The following is a 12,366-nucleotide window of genomic DNA, read 5'->3' as shown; positions in this document are numbered from 1 at the left end:
GAAAATTATTAATTGTAAATGAATACTTTGTGTAACATACGCGGTGTGTTAAAATGGCAGTTTGGTTTAAAAAAAGAATTGTCTACATTAATGCTGTTTCCTTCAAAAAAGTTCCACAATCAACCAAATTCGGTATTATTTTTAAATTCCTATGTCGCAGTACAAAAATGGGCGAAATCGGTCCACAACCGCGGCTACTTCTCATACAATTATAAAACAATTTGAAATTCTATCTTATTCTTTCACTTTCCAGTATACAAATTAAGCACCAATGAATGTATCGTGATAAAACTTTGCACGAATAGTACCTTTGAAGTGTGTCAGCGTTTGGCCAAAATTATCCAAATTTTATCGGACTGAAAATTCAAGCCCCCAGGGACCGAATATATGGACCCCAGTTTCTATTGCGAATTTTGTATCGGAAATATCGGTCAACCTGGGAGATATGTTATAGAAACTCAAAACTTTAAACCTTATTTGATAATAATATGCTCGTGTGTAAAATATGGATGGAATCGGATCAATAATTCCCTTAGTCCCCATATATCTAATAGAAAAATTTTCGAACATCCGGCTGACTTTATACCACAAATATTATATATTAAATATTAGTCCATATGTGAATTATCTTGATGAATTTTCTAATACCAATGTACGAGTATATGTAATATACTTGTAATAGGATTATCAGGATTTTAAAACATCCGAATGGCAGGTGAGGTGATTAAACTCAGAGAGCATCTTCTTCTACCTAACACAAGATTTTCAAACTTCCGGTTACTGTATATATCTGTCAATATGTAAGATTTCTTAACAAATTTAACTGAACGTATAATATTGGACATACTATAGTTTAATGCCGACAATATGTGATATTGGACGCCACTTTACTGCCCAATATACCCTTTATAATTATTTCCGGCTTTCCAACTGTTTTTATACCGTTTAGGTTGATCAAAATGTGCGATATTTTAAAAAATTTTCACGTTTTCTTAAAACTTTATAAAAAATTATATTAATGGTTTGGCGCCCAAATAAATGAGATCGGTCTTGGTGCAAACCTCATATCCTTAATATAATCATTCCGATCCTCGGGTTGACGTTTTGCACATGAACTCAATATATAAAATTTAGCCTTTTCGGTGACGGGAACTAAAATATAGTCATAAAACTAATTAAATCTAAGACCAATAATACATATAAGTTAAAAAGATACAAATTGGATTGTAAACCATTTAGTTTCGTCGAACAATGAAGGTTGAATTCTTTTGCAACATGTTTTAACATAAGGTTTTACCAACACCTTATTTGTTTCTTGCAAGTTTCTTTCTGCAAAATAGTAGTTATAAAAAAAGTACGATACGATAACACGATATCGAAATAAACCTTAAACATTAATTGTGAGAAGTATGAAGGAAAATATAGTAAGCATACAGTTTTAATATTTGCTATTAATCTTACTTATTGCAGTTTTTGGTAAAAAATAGAATCAACATAAAACTTACCCGCATTCAGAGGGGGTCTTTCCTTCGGGAAGCATACACGAAATAAACCTCTTGTTCGTGTGTAGTAAAAATATTTATTGGTCATGCTATTGAAAAGATCATCGGCATCAGTATGTTTTGCAGCAAACATCTAGATAATTTAAATGTAGGAAATTAATTTAATATATCATAATAATACCATACTATATTTGTTATACTTGTAATTGTTTTTTTTTTTTAGAGGAGGAGGAATAACTGTTGTTCAGTACGGTCAATAAACCGAGTTATGTTATACATAATTGAAATTAGGAGAAAACGTGTATGGTGTACATATTTTTAGTATTTTTGTTGGTAGGTGTAGTAACATTGATTAGTCTAAAAGTATTTTGGTGCCGCTAAAAGTAAAACTGATTTCAAGTAAATTTTGGTGCCCTGATAAAAACTCATCAAAAATATCAGTTTTTATTTTTCATTATTTAATTTATGATTATATGAAGCATGGAAATTTAGCGTACATGTGACCAAATGGAAAGTTGATACTGAAAGATTCTTGAGATGGTGTGTCATCTGAACACAGTCGAGGTCTTTTAATAAACGGTAAATAGCAATATGACATTTTTTTGGCTATAGCATTTGATTTTAAAACACACAAATAATAGTCATCAATGAGATTTTTGAGTTTTGTCGAATTATCGGCATACAATACTTTAAATTGTTACGTTTATCATTTCCCTGTCTTAAATGTTCACTACGTAACTTGCATTCCTTGCTCCGAACCCACGGTTTGTTCAAAGCCTTTATCTCTATACGTGTGAAGTTTGATCTCCATATATCAATTAGTGCGAGTTTGGCAGTAATTTGTTTACGAAGCGAAAAGCTTTTCTGCTATTCACCTCAGTTTATGACGATAACATCGATAAGGTTAAGCAAACAGACAGTGCTTAAAAATAATAGGTTTTAAATCACAGAGATAATAAAGGATCTCAACACCCTTATGGATTGACTTTTGGTAAATGTTTTGGGTATGGAGCGTCTTGCTAGACTCGTACCAAAAGGTCTGAATCTTTTGCAAAACCGACTTCGAGTAGAGGTCGCAAAAGGGATGATTGACAATGTAGGTTCTGACCTTACATTCATCAATGATGAGACGTGGGTTTAAGTATATGGCGTCGAAACTGTCCAACAATCAACAACAAACAAAAATGAGAAGAAACCGAAAAACCCAAAATTTGTTGAGGTCATCACAGCCGAGGCTAATAACACATGTATGAAAAAATGGATAAAGCATTGCCATGGTTATATTGGCTCAAAAGGGGCCTATTTTGAAATGATTATAAATGGCAACTACTCTGCTTTGACAATTTATCGTCGATTCGATTTTGTTCTATTATCAGCGTTCGTCACAGTATCTTCAAAATTGTAACATCTTGCGGGCTAACGCTGCGGCCACACATGTCAATAAAGAAAGTTGCCAGTAAAGAATACGTGACCAAAAAAATTCGAATTGGTATTTCACTTGCTTCTGTGATCGAACGCGCTAGTGCAAGTTCATTTCAACCAATTCTTCACAGGCGCAGCTTACTTGCATTTACTACTCATCTAAAAACTTAGATAACTATCATTGGTCCAATGCCCTATTTAATGTGTTTTGTAATTTAATATGTTTTGAAAACTACTTGAATATAAAACAAGTAAGGAAGTAACCGAACATTTTATACTCTTGCAACATGCAAGGATCAAAGTCGGGTAAATATTTTCAGGTGTTGGAAAAACTTTACATGAAATGTTGCGAAAGAATTTAACATTCAGTATTCGACGAAATCGTGAATGGATTACAATCAAATTTGTATCTTATTAATTTGCATTCATTAAGGTACCTCACATACTATCACCAATATACCATATAAGGAGTTAAGTCAACTAGATGTTTGAAAATTTTGAAATTAGTTATATGGGGGCTAGGGCAAGATTTCACCCAATTTCATCCATTGCAAGCACCAAGATGCATTATTATTAGAGACATACTTTTTTTTTAATATCAATAAGATAATTTGCATATTGAGCTATATATGTGGTAAATAGTCAGCCAGAAGTTGTCTATTAGGTATATGGGGACTAAGGGAATTATTGATCCGATTCAATCCATTTTCGACATACAGGAATTATTCTCTCCGAATTTCTATAATATACTCGTATCTCACAGAATCGCTTTCGCAATAGGAACAGGGTCCACATATTCGGTACCTAGGGGCTTGAATAGTTTTGGTTCGATTTGGCATTTCAAAGGCACTATTTGCGAAAAGTTTATTCCCGTTACATTCTATGATTATTGACTTGTATACTAGAAAGTGAAAGAATAAGAAGGACTTTAAAATTGGATTCTACTTGTATGGGAGGAGGGCGGGTTATAATCCGATTTCATCCATTTTCACACTGTGTGGTGTGCTTATCGGGTATTTTGAGAATCGGTCAACATCTATTTTTCGTATCCCTAAATCATAAAGGTGGTCGAATCCAAATATAAATTATTTTTATTATTTTTTGTTGTTATTTTTTCAACATTCAGCATTGGAAACTACATACGATTCACACCTATACGATTAACCCCTGAATTTTAATCGCGATTTTTATATTATTCTATTCCATCCAGAGGCAATCGAATATAATAATTGTAGTATAATGTGATTTTCATGTGGTATAGTTTTATCAACCAACATGTTATACCCACCAAGTGCCTCCCGTTATCACTTCTCAACTTATTTAAGTCAAGTTAATTTCATTCTCATAGCGAATTCGCCATTATTTCTTTGTGCATCTCGCAAACGGCCAAGCCAAGTTCACGAACGAAACAGCGCTTAATAGTTTCATAAATTCACCAAAAACTACGATCATCGAATTTTTCTAATTGTGTAATCGTGGAAATTTTTTTGGTGCATTTGCACAAACACTCTTATTCAAAAGCAGCACGCTTTTTTACATGGGATTAATCGAAAAAATGGATACCCCGCAAGCAAGGTAAGGCAAGTTGATGCATGACCCAGTTGATTCAAATAAAATAATTTAGGCCGTGTATGTAAAATCCATCCAGGGCAGACTAAGTAATTTTATCTGCGAATGTTGTTGGTTAATGTCACCACACCATTAACATTTCAAGATATACGTAAAGTAAATGGGCAACAGTATCTAACGCATAAAGATGCATACATTAAGCTTTCTAAAAGATGACAATCAATGGGACAGTATGCTTGCACGGTACAGGACCACAAATTCGTCTACTAATTTCTATAGTATCGACGACATATTTCCCGGCCTCATCACAAATGGTGAGTAATTATCACTAAGATTCGATGACTGATGATATATTGTATCGACATAGTACAAGGTGCAACGATCTAACGATATCATTCAGTGACGCAATGTACAATGAACCAATGATTGCTATTGAGGATCATTGCATTGCCATTGCGAATGCATCTGATTTATTCAGCACATATATTACATTTAAAGCGTTAAATGAAGTATGATACTGTCGAATTCTTCCACTATTACTGACAGTGAACATGGGCGTTTATATGCTTCAAGATCCATCTGCCGAAACTTTTTCAAAACAATTGTTAGATATTGACAATGGAAAACTAGCTGGACATGAAATTACTGGAAGCATAAAATTACCTACGGATTTCTGCACAATCATCAACACTCAAAATACTCTCATCGACAATATACTTCCCGATGTACATATAAGATTGGCGGGCAGAAAGATTGATTTGGCAGCCAAATATGTGGACGTCAATGGATTAAAATCAAAGATAAAAAAGCTTTGCAATGGCAAGAGATTAGTTATTAAAAAAATTATAGAAAAACATTGACGAAGCCATCAATTTGAATGGCGAGTTTTGAGACGTACATATATGATGATACATATGTGCCAATTGAAATCAAAAGCTCTCAGTTTCCAATTAGATAATCATTCACAATGAGGATCAATAAGTCACAAGGCTAAACGTTGTTTGTTTGTGGCTTAAATTTGGGTACTCCATGCTTTTCCTTGCGACATGTTCTCCCGTGAGCAAACCATCCAGTTTCTTTGTATTCGCTAAAGACAGACAGACCAAAAATACTGTACATTCCATGGCGTCGAGAGATTAATCTTTGTTTATTTTTAATTGAAATAATAAGTAGTAGAAATATTAGCTATTTTCGATGTTCATATAGGTGGCTATAAATAATTGCAATTTAATATACACATATATGCTTGTACTTCATCTTCATTCCTCTTTCAATTATAATTACATCCCCCACACACTTATAGTGTTAATTTTTTTATAAGTATTTATTTGTCAATATTTAGACAATAATTTATTAATTAATTTATATATTTGCTTTTAAATTTGACTTATTTTCTGTCACTTTTTGTCTTCCAAATGAGCAATTGTGTACACACAACGTCATACCCGGCATTCTTGAATGCACATCGGTCGTAAAAAATCAAAGATCTCATATAGAAAGAATCCGACTATACACTGACTGACACGCCCAAAAAATGCCGCTAACCGAAAACAAAATTTTCCAAAACTAAGCTCCAAATTAAGACTCAAAACTAAAATTTTGTGCAGGAAGTGGTGGTGAGAGGCATCTGTAGGCTAAAATTAGGCTTAAGTGGACATGGCTCTGTCCCCCAATCTAACCAGCCATATGAGCTTTATCGAGCAAACTTGCTGAGGAGGAATTCTGTTAACTCCTCCCTATACCGTTTGAAAATGGTATGGATGAAATCATATAATATACATATAAGGGTTATGTTGAAAATTACTAAGGGTGCGATAACTCTTTCATTAACTACGTCAGAAGCATTTTGGGCTAAGATGGCACTTAATTGTTTCAAAAGAATCGATATAAAAATTGGATAATGGGCGTAACACCGCCCACCTTTAGGTGAAATGTTATAGCTCAGGAACGACTTAACCAATTTAAACAAACTTTCGTACGTAACATTATATTTTTATTTTTATGACACAGTGAGCATTTCACTATATGTTAAATGAAGCACTAGCGAGGTCATCGGAACAGAACTTACCATAAACTCCGCACAAAGAACAAAGTTACCAATTGACATGGAGCCAAGTGTCTTATTTTACAATGTCACAATATTTTAACAATTTCAATACTTACTCAAAGGAGAATGAGAAGAATCAACGTAGAAAACCTGTCAAATTCGCATGTAAATTTTAATCAAAACTCTTTAAAACTACTCTTAAACTAAATTTTACCTATTAGTTTATAATAAAAAAGTTTAAGAAAAATGAGTAGAATATTGTGTCGAGAAAATATTCCGATCATATTTAAATAACTACTTTTGAGATGGAAATTTTAATTTTAGTTGAAAAGTTATAGACTAGCATATAACGTATTAGGACTAGAAGGGAAAAAATAATCTAAAATGGATGAAAATAAGACAAATCTTAAATTTACCTATAAATGAAAAATACAACTTCCTCACGTTAAATATAAGGATAGAGGTACTCTCAGTGCACAAACTGCTCTATTAACTTAGGATCCCAAGTAAAATCGACATTCACCCATCGGTCAATGAAAAATATACTTTAGCGGATAAATGTGTTGTTGACTAAATATCAATGGGTTTGCCTAAAATTATATGGTCACGGATATAATAAATAAAAATTTTTAAAAATATTTTGTTTTTATATTTTCGCTGACTTGCCTGCCATGAATATATACTTGTACATATTATACATACTACGAAAACTGTAGCATCACGTTCCATTTTCAGCAGTACTCGCTTGGTTTTGACATTGCTTGTAGCGCATTGACACATGACACTAAAAAATAAAGTTTAATTTTCATAGACAATATTTTTCACATTTATATACTGCGTTCTTCTCCATAGCATCACACAATGCTTCTCTCTCGCACATCTTTAACTGGCTCTGATTTTCAGATTTCAAAGACCAGCTACCATGACCAGATTCTTATAGGCAACAATGTAGTTACCTGGCAATCAGGTATTAGAGGCCAGAAAAAGGTAGGTTTTGCATGTAGTGTATATTGTAACCTTTTAATTGAACGTTCGTATTTTGGTAAAATCAGTGAAATTAGAAAAACAATAGTTATATATTTCTTAGATAACTTTATTAGTATTTGTTCAGAACACATTTTATTCGCTAAAATATATTTTTCATTCGAAAAGCATTTGGGTGAAGATCGATGTTGTTGTTGTAGCGGCAGAAACCATTCCTGAAGTAATTTCAAGGAATGGTTCCGAGTTGACAGTCATTGGAGGGATAAAAATCCGGGTCCGTTCCGGTTACTTAGACCTGACTGTCGGGGGAACGGGGTGAAGATCGATCTTACAGGATTTTCTATCTAAATAATTGGAGGTTTTAAATAATATAGTACACCGTATTTGTGCGAAATGACTTAATTTTCAAAACAGTTTATATATTGCATTTTACTCAAAAAGTGCATTCCCGCTAGTAATGGGTTATATTCAATGATTACAATTCATCAGCTGAGTGCTATTTTATCAATGCACACAACCAAATTTACAACGTGGACAACCACCCGCAGAGTTGCATTCCAGTTTCAAATCGATTTAAATTCGATTAATAATTAATGTAGTAAATCGAAATACATAAATTGGCGCTTTAATAAAGTCAGATAGCACTGTTTCCTAAAAGTGTATAAATTATCACTTGGAAACATTTCTTTCGCGTTTATTTGTTACGAATTATGAGAGTATATAATAAATATACAATACAAAGAGCTGGAGATGCATATAGGTATTCTACAAAATGTCAATTAAGCTTCTCTTGCTCTTATAACGGTAATATTTAATTTTCTGTAAACAACCTTTAACAATGTTTTGTATGCGTTTAAGTGAAATAAGTCATCAACTATAAAGTTTGTGTCTAAATAAATATTTCTGTGTTCTTATTATTTTCATATACATATATGAATATATTTATTTATTATTAATAAAAACTAAAGGAAAAAGGTTCACAAATCCTAAAAATTATTAAAATATTAGTATAACGACACCGTCCAGGAAATTGGGTTAAATGTATTACGACTTTATAACTCAGACCAAAAGATATTTTCCGCTTGCCATTTTCGCATCAGTAACTAAATAATATAGAAATTATTGGAATACAACAAAATAATATGAACGTCAATATCAAATCGCACCAATTGTTTCAACGTAGAGAAAGACGTGCGTCGTTTTTGTTTTTCTCATGAATTTTTTGTTTAAATTTTGATAATTTTGTGTGATTTAAAATCTATTCGTATTCAGTTATCACTCAAAAAACACATTTTCATTGGTTGAAATCTTCGAAAAATGTATTTAGTTTTGATTCAAACAAATCAAAATGGCTAATTTTGACATTATTACCTAAAACACTTTTGACAACTCGTTGTTTTTGGGCTATCGATACAACCTTATATAATTGAATCAAGTGTGGTACTTTTTATGAACTAATTTAGATTATTGTACCTGACATATTGTACCTGACATATAATGCATACAATTAGCTGATGGGATAACTTAACTTAGTTCATAGTTTATCAGAAACCCAGTCATTTAGAATTAGCAAGAATTATATATTGATAAACAACGTATAGTTTCTTTTTCTACTTTAGGTTTTATCACGCGATGTAAAAATAATATAATAAATATTAATTCGTAATGATAGTTAAACTAAATATGTGAAAGCTACCTATATTCCTATCATAAATACTGGGTATATTTTAATATACGAAGTTTAAATTAAGCACTACTATTTACATATACATACTTGTATGTATGTATTTGTATTCACTTATGTATGTACATATGTACATTTCGAGATATACATACATATATACATGCACAACTACTGAGCATAAATAGCAAAATATAGCTCAAACCGGTTTTATACCGTCACAAAAATAACTACGAAAGCACTCATAATTCCGAAAGCCAAAATGACAGCAGGTATCCAGGTAACTCAAGTAAGCGTTTCATTAGCTATTCACATACTTAAGATATTTGTATGCAAGCATAAGTACATTTTCATACTGGTTAATACGATCATATTTACAAATATATATATGTGTGTACATATGTATTTATATCTAAGTTTTAATTTTTAAGCGTTCGAGAAAAGGTTCATTGTGCATTTGTACAAGACGCATTCCATTGACACCACATAGGCAAAGACATAATTTAATATGTATGTGCACATTTAAGAAAAGAAAACTAAGCTATGCCCATAAAATACATGTTGTAGAAAGTTAAAACTTTATTAAAATTATATGCGCGTTCATTGTAAGTTATTTATAATCATATATGTAAGCAACGATTGTATAGTTTTTTTTTTCTTAAAGATAAACTATTTATACCCAACAAGTGTTTACTTTACTCACCTGGATATTACTTCTTTTAACTTCATAGTATAACCAGTTATCTGTAGAAAATGCGATTGCTAATAAAGCCGTTGCAATTATTGCAGATATTGTTGCGATAGAAAGCGTAACTGCTGAGCACGGCATCCTGGACCTTCATATATTTATAGTAGTGTTTATATTCTATAAATATCGAATTACTGCTGCTTCTTTTTATACAAATTTGTATTTATAAATTATTACTGTTCTCAGCTTTAAAATATACTTCGTTGAAGATGTCAGAGTCGATACTAATATCTAAATACTTTTGTGAACTCGAAGACAAAGCCTCCGTAAATCTGGATTTAACTTCACTCAAATTGGTTAAAAGTTGAGTCAAGCAAAAACTCAAGAGAGTACAAAAGACTAAGTGGACTTAAAAAACTGAGTAAATGGTGTATATGTACTTACACTCGCATTCTTCGGTTTGTCTTGTTTGGTGTGTCTAGATTTGATCGTGTTCAGCTATTAACTTTATTTTACGAAATTGTTTATGATTTTGGAAATAGAATCACACTTCTTGGGATTGTAATGGCCATATTTTTACGTCATTTCAGATTTCTTTACTGTCGCAATATGTTTAACGGTTATTTGTAACATAACAGCTAAAGTAATCGAGGTATATACAGGTTGGTTGAAAAATTTCTGCGCTTGAAATAAAAATATACGCCGCAAATTATGCTGAGAAATTTATTTTGGATCCAGTTTTAGGGTAATTGTTAATGTGTGCGGCACTCACTTTTCAAACAGCTTTTTTATATGTAATTCTCCACGTAAAATATGAAGTATTCGTTCGTCTGAGATGCCTATGGCATTACGCTTTCAAACTTGGATATTCACTAACAATATTATGAACTTGCTCAATGATTTCTGGTGTGGTTGCGGTTTTGGTCGTCCTTCGCGTGGAAGGTCTTCAAGCCTAGTACGACCACATTTAAATTCAACAGTAAATTTTGAAAGCAATCACATCTATACACTTCTAACAATTGTTCATAAATTTCTTTTGCTTTTAAATCTTTCAGAACAAAAAATCAAATCACTGCGCGATATTCAATTGCTTCCATATTAAAAAATACTCTTGTCAACTTCAAATGGCTTGTACACAAAGAATTAATTGATAGAATGACTTGTAACTTTGCATGTGTTCTTACAAATGATGTATCAACTTGCGAAAAAAAATTTTAGCAAATAGTGCTATTTCTTGGTGATACCAACCAATTTTTCGACCAACCTGTACATATTTAGCGAATAAAATGTGTTGCCTAACCCTAACTTCAAACTTCTAGTTGGTTTTGTACCTTATATATCGCTAAACCTGTGAGTATCTTAATGAAATTCAGAAAACATCTTTTTCTGGTAATAATTTGCCGTGATGCCAAAAATGAATAAAGTCGGATTGATACTACCCCTAGCCCTATGCTAGTGAGGGTGTAATAATTAAAATGAAATGGACTCCTTTCTTAAAGTTTAGATAACACCCTTCCGTTTAAATTTTGCAGGGCGATTGATTATAATATTTAAATAAACTAGGTGTTAATGTAACAAAAAAGAGATTACAGAAGTCTGGGAACACACTATAGGTTTAAAACAATGATTCGCCTGTACTGCGACTAGGGCCAATAGATGTGTAGTAGCTTCCAAAATTTGCAAAAGTGAGTATGCAGTTGTCATTTTTTGTGCATTACTAGAATAGTGTAAAAAGACTAAAATGGTGGAAATTTTAATGGGTATGGTATAAGCATTTGTGTTATCTGTGCAGATATTGTGTATAGGGGTGTATAGCAGACCGGATGTTAAGTTCTATAATCAATGTCATGTTCTATAAGATTTGAATTTTGGGTAGGAAAACCAAACGTAAAATTTGAGCCGATTGTTGAAGCGGAAAAAGAAGAATTTATTGAGAGAAAGTACTTCTGAACATAAAAGTAAAATCAAAAGCGCACACTTTTAAATTATTTTATATTTTTTTGTAAGTTATTTTGATAGTAAAGCTTAAAATAATTATTTAACATTTATTTGAATGATTTCTTCCAATTTTCATTCATTTAAAAAAATATCATTCAATCGGTCTCCTTAATACTAAAGCAAACTCTTTATGTCATATATTTTATTCGACTAATGACGACCTAATATATAAAAATTTTATGTACTACAGAAAATCAAATTCAGGCAGTCGCAAAAAATATGTATATCTTAATTTATACTTATTTGCGAATGTTTCCAATTAAATAATTTACCAAAATTGATTTCCAAAAATCGTTTTCTCTTAAATAGTTTCTGAAAAGGTATTTTTATACTCTCGCGATATGTTACAGCAGAGTATAACAGTTTTATTCATCTAACGGTTTATACCACCTAAAACTAATCGAGATAGGATCGGCTTTAGTATACCATCCCACGATTTCAGGATAAAGGAGATTCTCCACATTAAGAAATTATA

The 12,366-nt window shown here is 32.0% G+C and overlaps 1 protein-coding gene across 3 annotated transcripts in view; it reads right to left on the bottom strand.

Moving 5' to 3' along the window:
* The window catches only part of LOC106624136 (uncharacterized), a 216,414-nt gene that overhangs the window by 10,186 nt on the left and 193,862 nt on the right, over positions 1-12,366 (bottom strand). For 2 of the 3 annotated variants that reach the window (XM_070109495.1, XM_070109494.1), the window contains exon 2: positions 1,506-1,635. In XM_070109495.1, coding sequence (XP_069965596.1) covers positions 1,506-1,635 — 130 coding nt within the window. Of the gene's footprint in view, positions 1-1,505; positions 1,636-9,908; positions 10,135-12,366 lie in introns of those variants that run through there. The other variant, XM_014243819.3, reaches the window with a different exon arrangement.

This window comes from Bactrocera oleae, chromosome 5 (assembly GCF_042242935.1).
Source record: "Bactrocera oleae isolate idBacOlea1 chromosome 5, idBacOlea1, whole genome shotgun sequence".
In the NCBI taxonomy this organism is placed as follows: Eukaryota; Metazoa; Arthropoda; class Insecta; order Diptera; family Tephritidae; genus Bactrocera; species Bactrocera oleae.
This window is presented reverse-complemented; position numbering and strand designations above follow the sequence as displayed.